Genomic DNA, 23,776 nt, shown 5'->3' with positions numbered 1-23,776 from the left:
AGGGCTGCGGGTGCCTACATTCACTCCATCATTCAACACCTGCTTATTATAGCCATGTTCAAAGGGCTGAGCGCCGGGGAGAGAGGAGAGACCACGTCCCGCACTTCCTGTAGTGCAGAATCACACCCAACCAGTTCTGATGGGATGCCCGTGATGACCCACCCCTCGCAGTAGTTCACAGGGATTACTGAAGTGCACACTTAGTCTCCACTGACCACATGCTTTAGGCAACATTCTCTAGAGAGCAAGCACTGCGCCAAAGCCCAGGGGCTGAGGCTTCACGGGGAGGTGCAGTCCTGGGGCAACAGGAGTGTGGAGGAGGGGCGGCCGGGAAGGGGGAAACAAGTACCAAGCTGGCTGCAACTTCACACCAAAGCAGCAGGTTGCTAGGCCAGGGGAGGTCTTCCGAATGGGCCTTGTGGGGCATGTGGGAAGGACGTAGGCCTCTCTCTCGGCTCTCCCTGGGCAAACCTCCCGTGCACTCCCAGGCGTGCTACCTGCCCCTCCAGGTGGCTAGATGCTGGTGTGAACTAAAATATCACCTGCCGTATCAGTGAACAAAGGATGTTGCAGCCATCAAGCCATCACATTACAGCCACCCTGACGTGAGCCCTGAGGAAACTCAGATGGAGACAAAGGGGCTGCCCACTGCCCTCGGCCACTGCAGCCACTCCCAACAGTGCACCGTAAGGGGACACAGGATGGAGAAAAGCAGGATACTGGCCCCAGATAGCTGAGGAGCATATCAAAGGAATGACTTCAGGGAGCCCAGAATCTTGCCTCTTTCTGTACACAGAATAGCACTAAATTCCTTAACTTGAGATGTCTGGTTTTCTTTTAAAGATTTTTTTTTTTGGATGTGGACTATTTTTAAAGTCTTTATTGAATTTTTTACAATATTGCTTCTGTTTTATGTTTTGTTGTTTTGGCTCGAGGCATGTGGGATCTTAGCTCCCTGGCCAGGGATCGAACCTACACCCCCTGCATTGGAAGGCGAAGTCTTAACCACTGGACTGCCAGGGAAGTCCCTGGTTTTCTTTAATTGACAATAGTCTTCTGATGTTTTGACTACTTCGTTGCAAAAACTCCTGTACATCCTGGCTTCCCCCTTGCCTCTTTGGAGCAGTCCCTCAGAGCTATCTGCGAGGCTACGTTCCGGGCTTAAGTCCTCAGCTCTGCCAGCCAAATAAAACATAACTCTCAACCTTTAGGTTGTGCATTTTTTTTTTTCAGTCGACACCGGGAAGCCTGGATTTCACATGTCACTTGGAAGTGGAGAGAAAAGTTACAGCCTCCTCATGTCCTCTTGGGTTGGATTGGCCCCCTCTGGCCAATGCAGCTCCTACCTGTGCGGGAACAAGGTAGCTATGCCCTAGCTGAGGCTTCACCTCGGTGGAGGCTGAGGGAGCTGACGTGGGGACAGACCTCTCCATTGGTCAAGAGGCGAGGCCCCAAGGCAGCGGGGCCGAGGCAACCTGGGGAGCACACGGCGGGTGCGGTGTGAGATGTAAGGAGTAAAGTGTAATCAACACACAGGATTCAATGCAGAAGGCATGAACTACCACAAGTAAAGTTCGAAAAGAATGACTTCCCTGGGCTTTCTTTGGTCCCTTCCCTTCCATTCAAGGGGGAATGCAGAACGTGACACAGAAGAGAGAGCATAACACTGAGAGTTATCAGTCAGTGCTTTAGATGTTTCAGCTCATAACCCTAAAACCTCAGAATTCCTCACCAAGTACCTGTTCGTATAAAATCTACATTTGGACCTCACCCAGGCCTGTGATGCAGATACTATTATTCGCATCACACGTGTGCAGGAAGGGAGGCTGAGAGGTTCCAGAACCAGGCCAGAAAGTGGCCTGGCAGGAACTCAGATCACACCTGCCAGGCTCTGCTCTGGGCTCACCCCACGCAGGGTCCCCAGGCCTGAATGCTGCGTCCGACTCCGGGCTCTGCGGAGCCTGGTCTCCCTCTCGCCACCCGCTTCTCACAGACTCTGCCTCCTCTCAGTCAGGTCAGCGTGAATGGGGCGCAGGTTCCAGCTTCGTAACTCACCTGGGCCCCTGCAGCTTTACTCGCACGTTTTGGCAAACACACCACATGCTGCCTGGACCTCTTTGATCTTGCCCCGGCTTCACCTTTCAGGTTTGGGGGAAGGAGAAACCCAAAGATGGGATTCCACGGAAGGGAGCCGGTGGAGTCAGGTGCTCTGGGCCAGCTCCAAAGAAAGCCAAGACGTGTGGGAACATCTTACATGGCTCTGCCCCAGGGCTCACTGCATGCACACAGAGCCGCTCAGGGCCAGGGCAGTTTGCCGTGTATTATCTGCTCACAGCAGTTTCAAAACCAAGCTGTGAGCAAATTTTTGCTCTTGTTTGGAAAAAATGTTGCTTAAGAAGAAGAAAGGATAGAAATGGACCTGCTGAGCTCCAAACTTGAAAGAACTGGCTGGATGGCAACCCAGCATGTCCTCAGCACAGCACCCCTGGATTCTGTTGTTTCCAAATTCCTGGGCTCTCCAGAATCACAGCCAGTTTAATCTTCTTCAAAGGTGTGGAGGCAGGTCTCTACCTGTTCCCTCTGGGCTGGAGCTTTCCCGGAAGGAAAATGGACCAGTTCCCAAAGGCTGCGGTTAGAACCTATACATATGAGAAGCGGGGGAAAAGGGACTGAGCTTCCGTGACAACCCATCCCGTGCCAGGTCATGCTGGAAACATTCATTCCCATCAGGTGCCCAAACATGCCCACAAGGGAGTTATTATCACTCACAAGGTCTCCTAGGCAGTAGTTGGTGGAGCTGGAACCGGGACCCAGGCCTTTTTACGTCTATATTCAGGCTCTCTATACCAGATCATGCTGTGGTCCTACCTGCAGAAGGCCAGGCACATTCTCGGTTTTGTTTTGTAATCCCCGGAACTTCCGCTTGTTTGCTTGTTATCCTGATATTCACCTTCCTGTTTCTGTTTTAATTTGTACTTTCTTCTATTACTGCAAAGATTAAACAGCTTTTGTTTACTGGTTGTCATTTTTCTTCATGAATTGCTCTTTCAAGCTCTTTGCCTATTTTTCTAGTGGGATGCTTCACATATTTCTTAGTGATCTGTGAGACTTCTTAGTGATTCCTTACATATTAAGGCTATAACGGTATAAACCTCTGTTTGCAATCATCTAACCATGGGATTTGAGATGAAGAAGGTGTCTGCCTGTGTATGGAATTTTTTATATCAAATACTGTTTTAATTATCCCCCTTGGAAAAATGACTTTTTAGCATATTGAGAATTCAAATGATGACTGTTTACTGATTAGTAAGACTTAGTAAAGAAAAAAAAAAAGTAGTTTGATTTAGTAAATAAGAAGTTAAACCAGTGGCGATTAGACCTTACTCCTCCAAGTGGGTCTTGGAAAGAAATAAACCAATGAAATAAGAGCTCCTGATTGTGCTGTCTGGTCCTTGGGGAGGGACCAAGGCTCTGCTCAGGGGGGCTGGCTATTGGGATAAAAAGGAGTTTTGGGGTTGGGGGCAGAGCACTTTGTAAGGTTTGAGCCTGGGTCACAATTGAACGTATCCACCTTAAAGTATACTCATCCCAAAAAAAGGCCTTTACCTAAAGAGGTAAAATTGTCATTATATGCAGATGACATGATATTATATATAAAAATCCTAAAGACTACACACAAAACTACTAAAACTGATAAACGAATTCAGCAAGGTAGCAGGATACAAGATTAACATACAGAAATCAGTTGCGTTTCTTTACACTAACAATGAAATAAAGAGGGAACATTAAAAAAAAATCCCTTTTAAAATTGCATCAAAAAAATAAAATACTTGGGAATAAACCTGACCAAGGAGGTGAAAGAATTATATGCTGAGAACTATAAAACATTAATAAAAGAAATTTAAGATGATTCAAAGAAATGGAAATATGTCCCATGTTCCTGGACTGGAAGAATTAGCAATATTAAAATGGCCATACTATCCAAAGCAATCTACAGAGTTAATGCGATCCCTATCAAATTATCCATGACATTTTTCACAGAACTAGAACAAATAATCCTAAAATTTATATGGAACCATAAAAGACCCAGAATTGCCAAAGCAATCCTGAGAAAGAAGAACAAAGCAGGAGGAACAACTCTCCTAGACATCAGACAATACTACAAAGCTACAGTAATAAAAACTGCATGGTATCGGCACAAAAACCGAAATATGGATCAAAAGAACAGAATAGAGAGCCCAGAAATAAACCCACACACCTACAGTCAATTAATCTTTGACAAAGGAGGCAAGATTATACAATGGGGAAAAGAAAGTCTCCTCAGCAAGTGGTGTTGGGAAAGCTGGATGCATGCAAATCAATGAAGTTAGAACATACCCTCCCACCATACACAAAAATAAACTCAAAATCGCTTAAAGACTTAAATATTAGACATGACACCATAAAACTCCTAGAAGAGAACACAGGCAAAACATTCTCTGACATAAATTGGACCAATGTTTTCTTAGGTCAGTCTCCCAAGGCATTAGAAATTAAAGCAAAAACAAACAAATGGGACCTAATCAAACTTACAAGGGCTTTTGCACAGCAAAAGAAACCATAAACAAAACGACAGCCTACAGACTGGGAGAAAATATTTGCAAATGACGCAACTGACAAGGGCTTAATTTCCAAAATATACAAGCAGCTCATACAACTCAATAACAAAAAAACAAATAACCCAATCAAAAAAAGGGGAGAAGACCTAAATAGACATTTCTCCAAAGAAGACATACAGATGGCCAACAGGCACATGAAAAGATGCTCAACATCACTAATTATTAGAGAAATGCAAATCAAAACTACAGTGAGGTACCACCTCACACCAGTCAGAATGGCCATAATTAAAAAGTCTACAAATGCTGGAGAGGGTGTGGAGAACAAGGAACCCTCCTACACTGTCAGTGGGAATGTAAATTGGTGCAGCCACTATGGAAAACAGTATGGAGGTTCCTCAAAAACTAAAAATAGAACTACCATATTACCCAGCAATCCCACTCCTGGGCACATACCCAGACAAAACTGTAATTCGAAAAGATACATGCACCCCTATGTTCATAGCAGCACTATTCACAATAGCCAAGACATGGAAACAACCTAAATGTGCCTTGATGCTTGAATGGATAAAGAAGATGTGGTACATATATATCATGGAATATTACTCAGCTATAAAAAAGAATGAAATAATGCCATTTTCAGCAACATGGATGGACCTAGAGATTATCACACTAAATGGAGTAAGTCAGAAAGACCGACAAATACCATATGATCTCACTTATATGTGGAATCTAAAATATGACATAAATGAACTTATCTACGAAACAGAAACAGACTCACAGACATAGAGAACAGATTTGTGGTTGCCAAGGGGGTAGTGGGTCACGGAGGAATGGAGTGGGTGTCTGAATCACTTTGCTGTACAGCAGAAATTAACACAACATTGTAAATGAACTATATTTTAATAAAATAAATTTAAGAAAAGAAAAAAGAAAGAAAGTCCTCTACCTATACAATTCCCAATATGCAGGGGTGTGCTGGGCCAGCTCACATTGACTTAATACAGCTGACTGTTAACACTTTCAAGAATGTTGTGAGCGGGTTCTTAACATAACCATTATTAAAAATTAAACTACATAAAATTACAATTAAATTATATTGAGAATAAAGATAACAAATATTCAGAAATCACCACTTCCTAATTACTTTATCTTGTCATTTCCTATACTCTGGGGGTTATTTACATCTATTCTGTCTACATGATGGAAATACTCTACTGGTGGCCTGTGCGTCTCCTCCCAACTTTATCTTCAGAGTCAACACCTTGGTAGCTTGAAATCGGTCATGGTAGAGAACTTATACGTGGAAATGGACAAATGCAATAAATAAGGACTTCATTTATTGTTGATTTTCTAGACTGAAAGTGACAGAGAAAATGTTAGTAACAGATTAAACTTAAAAGTGTATTGTGTTTATAGTCATTACACTGGGAGTGGCATAAAGAATTACGAAAATATTCCAGTTTTTGAAAATTATTATCCAATTCAGCAAAGAAGTTGCTTGTGTTGTTGACGAATGAAGTTCAGACCTATATTTATGTCGGAAAGACAGCTGCTCATCCACTACATCCACAGGTTGGCCATGGATAAGAGAGTTTGGTGAAAATTTTATTGATTGATTGATGCATGCATGCCACACCTCACGGCATGTGGGATCTTAGTTCCCTGACCAGGGATTGAACCCGTGCCCCCTGCAGTGGAAGCACAGAGTCTTAACCACTGGACTTCCAGGGAAGTCCCTGGTGAAAATTAATGAAAGCATTCTCTGAGTATCGATGGGCTACATGGAATTTACAGTATGAAGAGTGCATCTTTTATTTTTATTTGTAAATTTTGTTCTACACGTACTTTGTGTCAGTAGTTTATAATAAACGTATGTGATATACAGACACACATAATTTCCCCCCAGAGCACTGGTAAGTTGTTAAAACCTTACCATCACATGGGACAATATGGTTCCACGTGTGGGAAAATGGGGCCTGGATGGGATGCCTCAAAAAATACCCAAATAGGGCTTTCCTTGTGGCGCAGTGGTTGAGAGTCCGCCTGCCAATGCAGGGGACACGGGTTCGTGCCCCGGTCTGGGAAGATCCCACATGCCGCGGAGCGGCTGGGTCCGTGAGCCATGGCCACTGAGCCTGCGTGTCCGGAGCCTGTGCTCCGCAACAGGAGAGGCCACAGCAGTGAGAGGCCCACGTACAGCAAAAAAATAAATAAATAAATAAATAAAAAACAAAAAAACCCCCAAATAAACAGGCCTCTTCATCACCAAGTAACAGAGCATGTACTCAGTTCAACTGCAACATGTAAACAGGCTACAGCCACAGCCTGTTTTTCTAAAGCTCTGTTAGAATACAGTAGGCTCTTCATTTACATATTTTCTGTGGTTGTTTCTGCACTAAAATGGCAGAGTTGTTGTTGTCACAGAGACCAGAAAGCCCTTCACAGGAAAAGTTTGCAGTCCTTGGGCTACAGAGAAGTGAAAAAGACCATCTGCGAATGACTCAAGTTTGTCCAAAATATTTTATAAATATTTTTCTAATTTTAATATTACGGTATTTTTTGCCAAACAGAAGTTTCTAATTTTATGGGTATAAATCTACCAATATAATGATTTCCTTTCCAAATGGTGAGCCAATTGTCAATATCTTTTATTCAACGCTTTATTCTTTCCCCGTCAGATTGAAATGTTACACTTAGTGTGTCTACACGGCTCTATTTGTTAGCGTGTCTACACGGCTCTGTTTGTGGACTATCTATTCTGGTCCCCTTGACTCATCTGTCTATTCTGGCATCAACAGTTATTATAGTTTAAAAATATGTTTAAATATCTGCATTTAATTCTTTCAGAATTTCTCCCCCTAGTCTCACTCTTCCAGAGAACTTTATAATCATTCAGTGGAGCTCCCCACATCCCTTAATTTCATGGTGATATTTGCTGGGAGTGTTATAAAATGGTAGATTTGCTAAGAATGGATTAATCAATGATACTGAAGCCAGGCACAGAGTGTATAGGAAAAACCCTTAAAGATCAATAACTATCTATCCTAAGTGCCTATTGTGTTTCAAGAGCTCTGGTGGGTTAAAAAAATAAAGGACCGTGCCCATACCTATCAATCATGGTGAGGTCTCAGAAGTCAAGTGCTCCCTGGAGCCTCAGGCCAGGTGAGGCAGCCTCTCAGGAGGAGGGCTTCCCAGGAGCCCTGACCCTCATGCACAGCAGATGCTCCTGGTACCAGGCACCTGTTAGCCTTTGTTACTTCATTTGATTTTTATCTTCTAATTGCAACACTTTAAAGTAAAAAACCCAACTACAAATATCCTAAAGCCGGACGCGTGAAAAGCACTGGCCACAGGGCTGAAGAGGAAAACATCCACGAAAGGTGCCTGCTGGGTGCACCTTGGGTGGGTGCGTGGGGACTCACTCACCGGGAGGGATGGAGTGGGCCGGGCCTGTCTGTGCAGAAGCACACCTGACTCCAGGCTGCGCCCTTACACTAGGTGAGCTCAGTCAGGCTCTATGTGGGGCTTGAACCAGCTTTCTCTCCCACAGAAGGAGGATAAAAACACACAGTAACTGCCATGAGGAGTAAGCTTCGTAACACTGAGCACCTCACATGTGCCGCTTCATTTAATCCTCCCAACAGCCCTATGCAGAGGAGGCCCTGAGGCTCAGCGGGAGGAGTGACCCATCCAGGGCCACTGCTGGTGAGACGCAGGACAGGGGTCTGCTGAGCAGGCCAGCTCCAGGGCCCAACTGCTAGGCTGTGCTGGTTCTTTAAAAACAAGCAAACACACACGCACACGTGCATACCCACCACACCCACACATGCACGCGCACACACATAGGTGAATGCACACACCCACATGTATACACACAGATAACTTACCTACGGGCACACATATACACACATACGATACCCACTCCCATATGTGCAGGCACATACACACTTACACACATGCACACACAGAGTTTGGGACCCTGCCACATTCCTTCATAGATTTTAGACCGACTGTCTGAGGGTAAGAAAGTCCAAAGAAACTAGTTCTTCAGTGGCGTACTGAACATTTTTTTTTTTCACACTTGTGGGAAATTGAGGTGTATTTACTCTAAAGCACCTACACCTTTATTTAATTGTGCAAGCCCAATCTGCATAATAGTTCTTCCTTCTGACCACTTTGGAAGAGATGTTGCCCATACATGTATTTTAAAAAACTTTTCATGATGTGAATTTTCAAATAAACACAAAACAGAGAAAACAGTACAATGAACTCCCAACGTCCCAACGATCATGGATATTTGGCCCGTCCTACTTCGTCTGTTCATGCCCTCCCCATCCTCCACTTTCCCATCCCACACCCCTGGAGTGTTCTAAAGCTAATCCTAGACATCACTAACATTTCACTTGTAAATACTGTGGTGTGTATCGCTAGCAATAAGACGTTTTTATTTTCATAAACCTTAATTCCTTATCGGCTAGGACTCTGTTTAAGATGCCCTGATTCTATACGGACTTTTAGCAATGAGATAACACCCAGTGCCTAATGGAAAATACATAAGCACTCATTATCATCATATTCCTCTCTTGTTCCTTCAGTGAGAGTCTGGAAATGCTATGGAAACCAAGAGAAGCCTGGCACATGTGGGCTGCTGCTCTTTTGAAAACAGGGAAGATTAGAGAAAAAAAGAGAAATTTTAATTGAGGGAAAAAGTGAGTTCCCTGAGTTCAGGAGAATAACAGGATTTTTTTAAATGCCATCAATCGTCTCAGAAAGTCTATTACGATGTGAATGCCAAGTACGTAAGACTAAGTCCTGTTGGGGCCATTAAATAAGATATCTGTTGTGATCACAGAAAGAGGATTGGAAGGATGCTTGATTATGCTTTCCATTCAAACATCGATGGCTCCTGACTCCCCCTCGCAGGGCAAGTGCGGGACCCACACAGAGAGAAACCACAGCCCCAGCAAAGTCTCCACGTGGAGCGCTGAGCAGGGTGCTCGGGGGTGCATAGGGGAGGGAGGAAGAAGCATGTTTCAGCCCTGTGCCTGCCCAGCGGACTCAGCGCGTAGCAGGTAAGTGTGTGAATGAGTGAGAAGACCAAGGGAGGACATCCCAATGCTGCTCAAAGCTGGGCTGATCCCAGCCGAGCAGGGAGGACCCACAACCTCGTGCATGTGCAAGGGTGCCTGCAGGAGCCCCAGGTCACAGGGGTGCTGGGGGCCTCCCTGCACCCAGACGCGGAGCAGTGTGCACACCTAGGCTGGGAGGCTGGCCTGATGCCAGCAGGTGTACAGGCTTTGCCTTGTGCCCTAGGTGTGATCACCAGCATGAACTCAAGGTAAGGAGGGCGGATGGGAAGGTCCCGCCCCTCAATTACTGGGCCCAGGTCATCACGTCCGAGTGAGCTCCGGAGGAAAGTTTGTCCATCCTCATCTTAAAGGAGAAGAGGCCCAGCACTGGGGCCAGATGCCGTTATGTATGAGTTTGCGTCCCTCCCAAATTCATATGCTGAAATCCGACCCCCAGCCTTTGGGAGGTGATTAGGTCATGAGGGGGGCTCCTCAGGAATGAGATTAGTGTCCTCACGAAAGAGATCCCAGAGTGCTAGCGAGCTCTCCCTCTGCCCTGTGAGGACACAAGGAGAAGGTGGCTGTCTGCAACCTGAAAGAGGCCCCCACCGGAACCCGACCACGCTGGTCCCTGATCTTGGGCTTCCAGCCTCCAGACTGTGAGAAAGACATGCCTGTTGTTGATAAGCAGCCCAGTCTATGACACTCTGCTATGGCAGCCCGAACAACAACAGCGATTCAGGAAAGCAGGGGCACCAGAAGCCGACCCCAGGCCTGCCCCAGGCAGATGCAGGAGAATGAAGAACACGTTTCCCAGGGAATTGGAACTTTCTGCATTCAGTGCCCAAACTGAAAAGCTAGCGCATTCGAGATGGAAACTTTGTAAAATGCAGCCACTCTTCCCCGAGAGATGTTCTGCAGGATGGGACCCCTGCTCTGCTCTGACGGTGCTGTTGGCGGCTTGCGGTGCTGGGCCTGGCCTCTCTCTATGTGGTGCTGGTGTGGCCTGTGGGGGAAGTGCTGGGGGAGGGGGTTCAGCCAGCCTACCTGCCTCTGGGGTGCCCTCCCCACCACACCTGAGCCCAGCCCTGCTCCCCCAGCGAGCGGCAAGGCAAGGTCCTAGTAGCCCCAAGTTGGGACTGATTTAGATTTCAATAAAGGTGAGCTGAACGTGGATGGGAATGATTGAAACACCACTTGCAAAGGCAACCTGGCTGTGAAGCAGGATTTGTACTCAGTCCCATCCCTAACTTGCCTCCAGAGGAGCGTGACCCCAGGAGAAGACACACCCTCTCCTTGGCCCAGGAACTGAAGAGAAAAACGAATGAGTAATCTGCTCCTCAGTTGTAAAGAAAAGAGTTTTAAAACTAACGACATAAACCAGGCTCAGTGTGACAGGAGGTGAGTATTGCTTGAGGGAGCGGGTCATCCAGACAACTGAATTACTCAGCAAGCCCCGGGTCTTATCTCAGATTTTAGAGCACTCTCACCCAGCATACCACTGGAACTGAATTGGCTTTTTTTTTTTTTTAAGCAATTACGATGCAGAGGTTTGAGGGGGACTGAAATGAACAGAGACGCAGCCCCGCGCCCCAGGACCCATTCTTGGAATCACTGCAGAGGACGGACAGGGGCCGTGCTTTCTGAGGGCAGTGACCGTGTGTTGCTCCTTTATGTCTGGCACCGAGGCCAACGGAGACCCGGTACCTACAGGCCACCTTGAGCTGACAACCAGGGAGGGAACGACATGCCCGCTGGGACCCATCACAGCCTCGGCACCAACAGCATCTCGAAGGCCTGCACTTCTACTGGGCTTCGGGGTCTGTGTCAGGGGGAAACCCTGGTCTTCTGTGTCACCTTTGCAGGCTGAGGTCCCGCCAGGCTGACCTGCATGGTTCAGGGCCTGGCTGTCACAGTCCTTACTCTCTCCCTCCCGCCCCCATCTATGTGCAGAGATGCCGATGGAGCCAACGCAGACTTCGGCTGCGCTCGGGGAGGAGGTGCTAGGTAGCGCCTGAACGGCTGAGCGGGTGGCTGAACGGGCAGCCGAGACGGAGAGCCCGACCTCGTCCTGCCCGGGAAGCAGGCGTGTGGTTTGTCAACAGCCACTGGCCACCACTGTTTCCATAAGGCAGCCTCAGGAATGGTGTTTCTACAGGGTGGAGCTCAGACAAATGAACCCACCCCCGGGGCCACTGTAGGCGCGAGGAGACCCTCTGTGACAACAATGAAGGAAGGGTCCCCGTCCCCCCCCCCCCCGAGTCCAGCAGGTCACAGAAGGTCAGAGCTAGAAGGTACCAGGGGGTGTGTATTCTGCACCGGTCTCAACCGGCCCAGGCCCAGATGCCACCCACACTCAGGGAGGGAGACGGCCTGTCTCAGGACTTAATTCGGGGTTGCCCCCTCCTCCACTAAGGCCGTGTCCTCTGCAGCAGGCAGAGCATCGGTCACGGGCTGATCACACCTGTCCTCGTTCGTTCACCAAACATCTTCTGTGTCCATCACCAGCCATGCAGCAGGAGGCACTGGGGACACAGCAGCCGTCGGAGGACCAGACTCCAGAGAGCAAATGTCAGCAGGACAAGGGCAGAGCCTGCAGAGGCGGGGAGTGGATGGGCAGGATGGGGTGGTGGGGAGGTGCACGGCACGCACTTCTGCACTGCACCGAAGCAGCCCCCAGCTCGGCATGTGCACCCGTGTGGAATGGTTACGGAAACAGGTTCCCTTCCGGTGCCCACATCCTGCAGGCAGAGGGTCACCCCACTCACCCCTGGGGGAGCCCGTCCACATGCGTGGCTTTCAAGACCCGCCATTTGCCCAAGGCACTGAAATGTGTGCACCCGGCCGCCAGGTCCACTTCTCTACTGGATATGTCACAGGCACCTTCAAACTGAGCTCCTGACCCTCCCCCCAGCACCCACTCCCCCGCGATGTCCCAGATCTAGGAAATTGCACTCCTTCTCCCGACGCACAGGACAAACCTCCGGAGTCCTCAGGGACCCCTCTCCTCTCGGCACCCGCATCTGATGTGTCAGCACGTCCTCTTGACTCTACTTTAGGAACCAGCTGCTTTCAACACCTCCACTGCTACCCCCCCGCCCCAGTCAGGGTCACCTTCACCTCACACTGCAATGGCCTTCTAACTGCCCCCCCCGCCTCTGCCCTCTCCCCACTCCAGCCACACTCAGTCACTCCGATCCAGCTGTCAGAGTGACCCTGTCCACATGGTGGTTCAGACCATGCCCCTCCTCTGCTCAGAATCCCTCCGGGGCGTCCCACCACCATCAGTCCTGACGACAGTCCACAAAGCTCGGCGCAATCTGGCCTTGCCGCGTCCCGGGCACCACCGGGCACACTGCATCACCACCTGCGTGTCGACAAAACCCCAGTGGGAGCGCTAGACGAGGAGGACCGGGGTCTCCTAGGCGCCTGCCTGCTCTGTGCCCACCCAGCCCCACAGTAGGCTGTCTGGAGCTGGGTCTGGAAGAGGAGTGGGGTCCGGACAGGCCAGAGAGCGCAGAGGAGCATCCAGGCCAGCAAGGCCCCTTCCAGGATGTGGACGTACCACACAGGCCACAGTCAGGAGAGCATCCAGCTCAGCTCCACGTCCCAGCCGAGGATGCTGAGGTCCAGAGAGGAGCCCTGACTTACTAAGTGCTGAGAAACATGAACACCCACCAGGTTCATCCCACGCTTCCAACAGTCAAGCCGGCTGTGGTGTGTGGATGCACGGCCTTCACTGCTCCCCTGCACGAGTGGCTGGGGTGGTGCCGGCTGGCGCGGGGACTCTGCCTCTGCCCGTGGCGCAGGGGATGCAGCCGGCCTGACAAGCCGACCCTGGACCTTTAATAGGGCCGATGCACTCCGGGGCTTTTAAAGGACTAATTGAGGAGCGTCTAGTTTTAAAAGATGTCAATTTCAAGTGATTTAAAATGTTAAGTTTTTGTATTTTCAGAATTTGTTCCACTAATGTATTGCATAATAGTTATTATTTTAAAGGCAGAAAGAAAGTGATTTGGGGGGCGGGTAGGGGGACCTCGGAGATGACTTGATCACTTAAAGTCAATTTTTTTGCATAAAGCAAGTCAATGCTCCTCTCTTCTCCCTGATTAAAAAAAAAAAAAATCCGTGAAACTGTTTTACAGAGAATCAGAAAAGAACCAGGGCAGAGGAAGGGTTTAGGGTCATCAAAAAGAAGAGCATGTCTGCAGAGAAGGCCACAGGGAACAGCTGATCAGAGAAAACAAACCTTGGGTAAAACTGTTCCACAGACAAGCCAGACTGGAGCACAGTCCCTGCACTCCACCAGGAACCCGACAGAGGGACTTCGGTAGAGCTCAGCACCTCGGTGGTGACTACAGGACAAGACATCACAGTTACCTGCTTTTCCTTCCTGGTGTATGTACCCTGTCACCTAGATCAATGCCTAGCCAGTAGCAGGCATTTAATAAAGATGGGTTCAACAGACGATTATTAGCTAAGAGTTATGAAAGGGAGCAAAAATTACCAGAGAAGTAAACAATCTGAAAACACTGAAAAAACCCTTCCATCTACAATAGCATCAAAAAGAATAAACTACTTAGGAACAAATATAACCAAGGAAGTAGACTGAAAACTACAAAATACTGCTGAAAGAAGCCCTAAATAAATGGAAAGACATCTGTGTCCACGGATGGGAAAACTTCATGATGTTAAGACAGCGATACTCTCCAAGTTGACCCACAGATTCAGCAAAATCTCTATCAAAATTCCAACTACCCTTTTTCCAGAAATTAACAAGCTGATCCTATAATTCATATGGAATTGCAAGGGACCCTGATTAGCCAAACCAATTTTGAAAAAGAAAAAGTCAGAGGACCCACATATCCCTGATTTCAAAACTTACTACAGGGCTTCCCTGGTGGCGCAGTGGTTGAGAGTCCACCTGCCGATGCAGGGGACACGGGTTCGTGCCCCGGTCCGGGAAGATCCCACATGCCGCGGAGCGGCTGGGCCCGGGAGCCATGGCCGCTGAGCCTGGGCGTCCGGAGCCTGTGCTCCGCAATGGGAGCAGTGAGAGGCCCACATACCGCAGAAAAACACAAACAAACGAAAAAACTTACTACAAACCTTCAGTAATCAAAACAGTGTGTTACTGACATAGGGAGAGACCTATGGACCAGTGGAATAGAGTTGGGAGTCCAGAAACAAGCTTATACATTTATGGCCAATTGATTTTAGACAAGGTGTCAAAACCATTCACTGGGGAAAGAACAGTCTTTGCAACAAATGGTGCTGGGACAACTGGACAGCCACGTGCAAATGAATGAATTTGGACTCTTACCTCACACTACATACAAAAACTAATTAAAAATGGATCCAAGTCCTAAACGTATAGAGCTAAAACTATAAAACTCTTAGAAGAAAACATAGGTTTCGGGACTTCCCTGGTGGTGCAGAGGTTAGGAATCCACCTGCCAATGCAGGGGACACGGGTTCGAGCCCTGGTCCGGGAAGATCCCCCATACTGCGGAGCAACTAAGCCCATGTGCCACAACTACGGATGCTGGAGTGCCTAGAGCTTATGCTCCGCAACAAAAGAAGCCACTGCAATGAGAAGCCCACACACCAAAACAAAGAGTAGCCCCCACTCTCCGCAACAAGAGAAAACCTGTGCGCACCAACGAAGACCCAATGCAGCCAAAAATAAATAAATTAATTAATTTAAAAAAAAACAAAACAGGGCTTCCCTGGTGGCGCAGTGGTTGAGAGTCCGCCTGCCGATGCAGGGGACGTGGGTTCGTGCGCCGGTCCGGGAGGATCCCACATGCCGCGGAGTGGCTGGGCCCGTGAGCCATGGCCGCTGAGCCTGTGCGTCCAGAGCCTGTGCTCTGCTACGGGAGAGGCCACAACAGTGAGAGGCCCGCATACCGCAAAAAACACAAAAAAACAAAACTTTTGTGCACCAAAGGGCACTATCGATAAAGTGAAAGAAAAACCCACATAATGGAAGAAAAAGTTTGCAAATCATATTAACCGATAAGGGTCTAGTATCCAGAATATTTAAAGAACTCTTACTCAACTCTTGTTGTATGATTATAACTCAATAATAAAAGACAAACAATCTAATTTAAAAGTGGGCAAAAGACTTGAATAGACATGTCTCCAAAGAACATATAAAATGGCCAAGAAGCACATGAAAAGATGGTCAACATCACTAATCATAAGGGAAATGAAAATCAAAACCACAATGAGATACCACTTCTCATCCAGTAGGATGGTTATAATTTTAAAAAAGTGCTGGTAGAGAAATTAAAATCCTCACATCTTGCTGACAGAAATGTAAAATGGTCTGGCCACTGTGAAACAGTTCGGCAGTTCCTCAAAAAGTTAAACACAGTTACCATATGACCTAGCAATTACACTCCTAGGTATACAGCCAAAAGAACTGAAAACACATGTCCACACAGAAACGTGAGCATGGGTGTTCATAATAGCTATTAAGTAGAAACAACCCAGCTGTCCACCAACTGATGAATGAATAAACAAAATGTGGGAGAGTATTTAGTCACATAAAGGAAAGAAGCACTGACACCTGCTACAGTACGGACGAACCTTGAAAACATCAAGCTAAATGAAAGAGGCCAGTCACAAAAGGTCATATGTTGTATCATTCCATTTATATGAAACGTCCAGAAGAGGCAAATCCAGAAACAGAAAATAGGTTGAGGAGTTGCTAAGGGCTGGGAGGGGTGGGGGAATGGGGGCGACTGTGTAATGGGTACTGGGATTTCCCTCTGGCGTGATGCCAAATTTCTGGAATTAGATCGTGGTGACGGCTGCACAACACTGTGAAGGCACTGAAAGCCATGGAATTGTACACTTAACAACAATTTAAGCAGTGACATTTATATTATGTAAATTTTACCTCCAAGAAAAAAAAACAGCAAAGAATGATCCAGGTACTGTAGTTGAATAAAAGTCTAGAGTTAACAAAAGGATCGAAATACAAAAGTTCATGGGACTTTCCCAAGATCCACTGACCTTGTTTCTCTGGGTTGCGGACCTGGGATGGCATGTCCTGGATTTCCAGGGTCCATTCCCCCTCGGCCTTCTCTCCCCAGCAGTGCACGGTCATGAACTCCCAGTTTGTAAAGCCTTCGTTGGAATGATCCAGCAACCTGCAATCGGAAACGTGGGGTCAGGACACAGGGTCCCCAGAGGGATGGTGGCCGGGGTGACCAGCCCACCGAGGGCTCTCCTGCCTGGGAATTATGCCCAGGTGACTGCATAGCTGGCTGACGTGCCTCCCAGGGCAGAAGGGGCCTGGCCCGTGGCTGGCGTGAAGGTGCAGGAGACGCTGATGCCTTCAGGCCCTGGCTGTGCAGCACAGCCCTGCATGGCACCTTCACCTCCGTGACCTCACCGGGTCTCCAAACACTCTGAAAGGAAGGCAGTCAGGCTGCACAGGTGGCGCCAGCATAGGGCAGCGGCTGGGTCAGCGGTGGGCTCCTCCCCCAACCCTAATTCGCAGACCAGAGGCCCCGGGAGTAGGCATCTACTGCAGGTCCCCCCTCCAGTGACTGGCTGAGATGGAATGCCCTCAAGGGCATTTTGACTCCTGTCCTGGGTTCTCTCCATCACCAACGAATGCCCCCATGTTCCACCCCAGGAGGCATCCTACAGAGCCTGTGACCCCCAGGTCCTGGATGGAGGCTGGGCCACACCATCCTTCCCCCAAAGCCGCAAGGTCATCACAAAGGAGGCCTTTCTAAAATGCTGGTTTATGGAACGAAGGAATCTTTCACATTTGTCTGAGAGCCAGCTCTTGTGGTTCTTCTCCAGAAGATACAAGCAAGAAAAAATGAACAACTACTCAAACTTGTGGGAAAGATGTTGTCCCTTAATCTCCAGGGCTTAGCAGGTTTCCACAGCTGCATTTGGGGGAGAGAACACAACAGGCCTGGTGGTTTTCCACTGCGGGCAGGAGGCACCCCTGGGCGCTCCTCCTATGGCCCGTGTCCCCTGCAGGTGCAAGAGCCCCCTGGGTCCTTCCAGACTGGAAGAAGGTCCTTCCTGTTGGACTTTCAGCCCCGGTCCATTTTCTCACGCTTGGTTCAGGTCGAAACAGGGAGCAACTCATGGACACCCTCCCTCTCCAGCACCCAGGGCCCCTCAGTCTCTGTAGAAGGAACAATTCTGGACTCTTCCTTCACAGCCTAATTTTCTATCTCTATTTTGGAATAACAATTTTTTAATGTAGAGGCTCTTTATTGTTCATCAGAAATTCAGATATATGTTTTGTGTGATGTCAGATTCAATTCCCAATTGGGGGTTCTCCAAACAGCCATTGTACAAAAATGTTCATCAAGGAAATGTGCTTTGCGTGGAGAACAGTGCGGGGAGGGGAAAACCTCTACTTTCTTCTAAGAAACCACAAGGGTCAAGGCTGATCTTCACACACGATGCCAGACTGAATCTAGGGCACTGGGGACGGAACAAAGACAAGCTCTTTCAAGGGCTGAGGTACTTAAGATGTCAGCTTACTCGGAGCAAAAAACACCTGGAAACCCGAAAAAAGCTTCTGAATTTAGCAAGATGTGAAATAAAGTAGAAGGTAATCGATCCTACACTTGATCTTAGCCAAAAGGCCGAGAAGCGACTGGATCCTAAAACACAAATTCTTGGTATAATCACACAAACTGCCTTGGAAAAAACCAAATTCCCAAGACTCAGATGACGGCCCAGTGACTCCGGACGGGTTGAGCATGCTTGATGGTGCTGGCTCAGCGTGACCCGGGGAGCGGGCAGCTGTGAACCAGGTGAGCTCAGCAGTGCCCGCTCTCTCATCCCAGGGGCTCCAACCCTGGGCCTGAGCAGAGGAATGGAAGTTAGGAAGGGATAACACAGAGCCGGGTGCTGGAAGGTTTCTGCTGACGGCTAGGCAGGTGTAAGCAGGATGGGAGCACAGCCAGCCCCTGAGCCAGGGACCATGCCAGCATTTCCACCTGTATCATCACATCTAGTTCTTATAATACTCTTAACTGTGAGGGAGGGGTCACAGGACGTTTCCAGAGTTGAGGAGTGGTGGCCAGCTCCCAGATGCCCCGCTGGGAGGTGAAGGAGCAGGTTGTGAGCTCAGGCCTCTGGGCTCCACAGCCCACGCCAGCCCTTCCTGGTCACTGCGGCCCCCACCCCAAGCCTCCTCGTGCTCAAGGTCAATGCAGGCCACCATTGGAGTCTGCACCCAGCTCCTGCCTCAGATTCAAGGGTTGTCAACTTGGATGCCTCTAGGCATCTGGTCTGGAGCAAACGGGGATCCAGCGAGGTGACCTCATGAGAGCCTGGGCACGAGCGGCCCACACCTGGCCTCAGTGCTGGTGCAAGGACAGGGCCCTGCGGTGCTCTAGTGAGTATTTGCCCTGGAACGTGAGCCCAGTATTGGACAGCTTCCAATTTTTCAAGAAACACTAGAAATTTGGACTTTTAAAGGCAATCTCTAAAAGTTCTGATTAATAATAACAACTCTGGTTGCAAAACAGCACAAAGCTGTAGCTTGCCAGCCGGCACCCTCAAAATACTCGTGCCCAAGGTGGCATCCCACGTGCAGAGGGTGGCCTGGGCCCACCTTCAGAGGGGAGATGCCACCTGTCACTCTTGTGCTGTGAGGGGGGAGCCCAGCAGGGGCCAAGCTTGGTGCCCAAGCCCTGGGAGCTGATGAAGCCAGGGTCTGGTCCCCGGGTGTGTCCAGCGCACTGAGGACAAGCCCAGGGCTGGGCCCACAGTCTCCTGCCACAGAGAGACCGGGCTGCTGGGGAGGCGGGGGGGGCGGTGCCCAGGAGGACACAGCATACTCCCCTCTCTCTGATGGAGGCCGACTGCCTCTCTCTGTGTCATGCAGAGCAGCTGGGGACAGAGGGGCATCAAGAAAAAGGGCCCCTCTCCTGCCTGGTCCTGTCTGGAGGCTGTCACTCACCCCCATTTCTGAATCCTGCAGCCCCAAGAAAGGGCTGCAGTCCTGGGCAACGGACCCAAATGAGGCCAGGGGGCCCAGGTGCAGCACGCAGGCAGCGGGGGCTGCGGTCCAGCGGGCAGGGCAGTCTCAGGGTGCATCCTGAGGGGTACTGGGCACGACTGCCAGTTCCGTTTTTCAAGAGAAGCAGGAAATGCTGATTTGCCCGTGAAACCTTTTTTCTCCCTCTGCCTCGTAGCTGGAAGGAGCCGGAAAAGGAGGCCCAGGACCCTCTAGCCTCCCCCGAGCTCCCGATACCCCTTCACTCCGATGACCCGCAAGTCACATAAACGCAGCAAAGCGCTTCTTCTTGTCTCGAAGTCTGTCGAAGAAAGGACTCCACAGCCTTGCACAAACCGGGCACCACAAACTATGCACCGGGCTCCAAGAGTCCAGAGCCTCCCTCTCAGAGCATCTGCTCCACAGGGACCATCCTAGTGCATGGGCAAGACCTCCGCAGAGAGAGGCCTCCCAACACCTGTGCGTCTGTCTCCCTCAGACCCTCCTGCCCGTGCAGGCTCTACCCCAGGACACACAACAGTGCTCCTCTGACACACGTTCTCACTTAAAATGCAGAATGAATACGATAAAAATGATCTCCAGTGACCTCAGCAATGAAGTCATAGCCAGAATTCCATGCATTTCTCCACTAAGCAATGAAACCACCACAAACCTTTGTCACTACTTACTGCCTGAAACGGAGAGTTTCCCAGGGCAGCTTTGAAGGGCAGGTTGCAGAAGGCTATTTTTTCAGGTCTGTTGGGTCTACGTGTGAGTGTCTTCAAGAGGCAGAAACAGCTAGACCCCCAATGTGCCAGGTGCCTTACAGGGCCATGTGACCTTGAGGTGAGCCCGGCTCCTGCCCCGGCCCCCCAGGCCAGCCTAGATTTACCTCTTCGCCAAAAGCTGAGACTTGGTCCCTGAGGGAGAAATCAAGTGGATCTGCAGGTCTCCTCGGCGTGGGTGGGAGATGGTGATGCGGGCCACCACGTGCTCCAGGTAGCTCACACGCTGGTCCGAGTGGTCGGCACAGGCGGTGGTCAGGGCACTGGTCCTCAGCGTCTGCACCACGGGGATGCTCCTGGTGGAGGAGGGAGGGGCTTAGTACTTGGCACCTGAAGCCCTCAGTCGCACACGAGGGGGACGGATCCAGGCCTCCCGGCCGCAGCCCCTTGGTCTCACACTCAGAAGTGCCTGTCGGGGTTACATCACCTGCCCAAAAGAGGTTTATCATTCTGGAGTTTGCTTAGAGACATTTTTTTTTTTTGCTCAGAGACATTTAAAGAATGTCTTCTTGTGCAGACTCAGCTAACGTACCCATGGATCCGGCCCCTCGGTGCTCTAACCCTTTGGCCAGCTCATCTCCTCAACGCCTGGGGTCTGCAAGGCTTTAAAACCCCAGCACTTCTGTCTCAAAGACTGGCCTTGAAGATAGAAGTCGTGATGCTGAATGATAACAACAGCAAACATTTCCTGAGTTGCCTGCGTGCCGGACACCAGCCCCCGCTGTGAGAATTCACGAGGACCGACCCTTTTGATCCAGAGAGAGATCGAGGACCGTGCCCAAGGTCACAGAGCTACTGAGAGGCAGAGCTGGGGTTTGAGGCTCTGAGTCCCCAGAGATGCCCAGCTTGTGTGGACCCACACTCGTGTTCAAGAAACTAGGAAAGAGGAGACAGACAAGGGACCCAGGGCCAGACCTGGCCTCTTGTGCTGAATGCACTGGTCGAGGCCACAGTGACTGGACAGGAGATGGTCTGCTCAGGACCGCCTGCTTGAAGGCTGGGGGCCCCTTCCTCCCCCGCCCCGTGAAGGGAGTGGATGACAGTTCTCTGTACAAACTCAGGGGAGCTTTATCATCTGGGGTGGAATCTGAGGACAGGCACCAAGCCCCAGTCATTCAGGACTCAGTTCCACCAGGATTTTCTCACATGCTCCCCAGATGGAGCAGACAAGCCTGCACACGACGCTGCTGCAGAGCCCCAGCCAGGCCACCCTCTGAGTCTGCACCACCGCGGCTCACCCTAATGGTCTGTAAACTGAACAAAGGCCACCCTCCGCCCAGCAGCACAGGAATAATTCCCCGCCGCTTGGCTAGCGCTCTGTTTATTATGGGGAGCGCTTTTCCCATTATGCCCGACTTCCCTCTGGGGCAGCGTGGGCTCACTATCCAGGAATTACGTCGCTTGGTTCGACTGGGCCCGAGTCATAAAAAACAATCAAAACACTTATAAACAGTGATGTAATTCCCTCAGAGACTCTCTAAATATTTGAAAACATGATTTGCATACATCCTAAATTGATTTAGAGATGCTGATTTCTTCCACTGCCTTCTCCCAAGTTTCACTGTCTGTGTTTACAGGTCAGTGGGCCCCCCGCTGCGGGAGACTCAGAGCAGAAAAGAAAGTTCTGGAGAGTTCCAGCCCCACCGGGCACTCATGTATCTCCAGGTAAACTATTCCCGGCCCTCTTGCACTAAGAAGGCAGCGTGGGTGCTGGGGGGAGGGGACCCCTCCGTGTGAAGACCCACTAAACAACCCCATGCTCTCCTGGGCTGAAGAGCAAGATGGGGGTGAAACAGAAACAAAAGTCATAATGGGGCTTCCCTGGTGGTGCAGTGATTGAGAGTCTGCCTGCCGATGCAGGGGACACGGGTTCGTGCCCCGGTCCGGGAAGATCCCACATGCCGCAGAGCGGCTGGGCCCGTGAGCCGTGGCCGCTGAGCCTGCGCGTCCGGAGCCTGTGCTCTGCAGCGGGAGAGGCCACAGCAGTGAGAGGCCCCCGTACCGCAAAAAAAAAAAAAAAAAAAAGTCATAATTAAGTTTTAAACTCTGTATCTACCCCCACTCCCAACCATTTGCCAATTAGGATGTGGAGCAATCACCCTGCTCTAGAAACAGACATGGGATCCCAGCCAGGAAACCTTAATCTTAGGGATGAGGTTCAGGCATTCAGAGAATACGAGCAGGAGAAAAAAGAGGGCGGCCCGACCCCCCTCACGGCCGCCTCCCTGGGCCCAGCCCTGGTGTGGACATCTAGAGGAAAGCGCAGTTCAGGGCATGTGACATCCTCAACAAGATTGTCAAAGCCTCTTGCAATCTGCTGTTTTTACTCTGGCTCAGGGACCCCAGCTGCCAGGCCCCTGAGGTCACAAAGGTTGGCCAGTCTGACGCACAGAAGCTGCAGGGTTTAGGTTAAACAATGCACAGAAACACAAACACAGATAAGTTGTACTTTAATCACCAAAAGTGATTTAGAGAGATCTTAAAGCTCCCAAGATAACCGAAAATGTTCCTCTGCTACTAAACTCCGAAATTGTTGTCTGTGCACAAAGCCATCTTCCCAGGACCTAGGGGAACCGAGCAGTAAAAGGTCCTATAAGACCTCCCTCCAGACCCAGTGATATTCAAGCTCTGGGGGCTGCCCTCCTTAGAAGAGGGCTCTGGGGACAGAGACGTGGCACCTCCTGCTGAGCCACATGTCAGACTTAATTATGGACCTTCCAGATGTTCCTTCATCCTAAGGGCCCTCAGCAGCTCCCTTCTCCTGACCAGCCCAAAGGCTTCATAGTAACTTCCTGGTACCTCCCTCCAGTATTCTCTAGTACATAATACCATCTAATTGCTTGAAAATGCATAGAAACAAGTTCGCAGTTTACTAAATTCAAGGCGCTCACAACGCTTAGACTCTTATGGCATCAGTGACATTCAAAGCCAGAGGCAGAAATGTTTTCTAGTAAATCAAGTGGCTGGGAAAAGCAGGAGAAGGTGGGCCATGGGCAGAAGCTCTCTCCCTCCCCGCGTCTTTCTGCTCAAGCTGGGAAGCCACTACAGGTCAGCACACGCAGATCTCCTTTCACTGCACTTGGCTTAATTGCGTTCTGTACAAATTGAAGGTCTACAGCAACCCTGTGACAAGCAAGTCTGTCGGCGACACTTTTCCAAAAGCATCCGCTCACTTACTGTCACGTTTTGGTAATTCACACAATACTTCAAACACTTCAGTATTATTGTTAAAAGTTCTGGTGGTCTGTGATGAGTGATCTTTGATGTTACTATTGCAAAAAGATTATGACTCACTGAAGGCTCAGATCATGGTGAGCCTTTTTTGGCGATCAA

The 23,776-nt window shown here is 49.6% G+C and overlaps 1 protein-coding gene across 5 annotated transcripts in view; it reads right to left on the bottom strand.

The window, feature by feature from the left end:
* Positions 1–23,776, bottom strand: part of PCSK6 (proprotein convertase subtilisin/kexin type 6) — a gene marked incomplete at its 5' end in the record, with an annotated part of 190,494 nt that overhangs the window by 36,097 nt on the left and 130,621 nt on the right. For all 5 annotated transcript variants that reach the window (XM_082649011.1, XM_082649010.1, XM_082649012.1 and 2 more), the window contains 2 exons: positions 16,691–16,827; positions 20,551–20,739. In XM_082649011.1, the coding sequence (XP_082505137.1) occupies positions 16,691–16,827; positions 20,551–20,739 (326 nt within the window). The remainder of the gene's footprint in view (positions 1–16,690; positions 16,828–20,550; positions 20,740–23,776) is intronic.

Source organism: Grampus griseus (assembly GCF_964374135.1).
Source record: "Grampus griseus genome assembly, chromosome: 2".
NCBI classification, from domain to species: Eukaryota; Metazoa; Chordata; class Mammalia; order Artiodactyla; family Delphinidae; genus Grampus; species Grampus griseus.
This window is presented reverse-complemented; position numbering and strand designations above follow the sequence as displayed.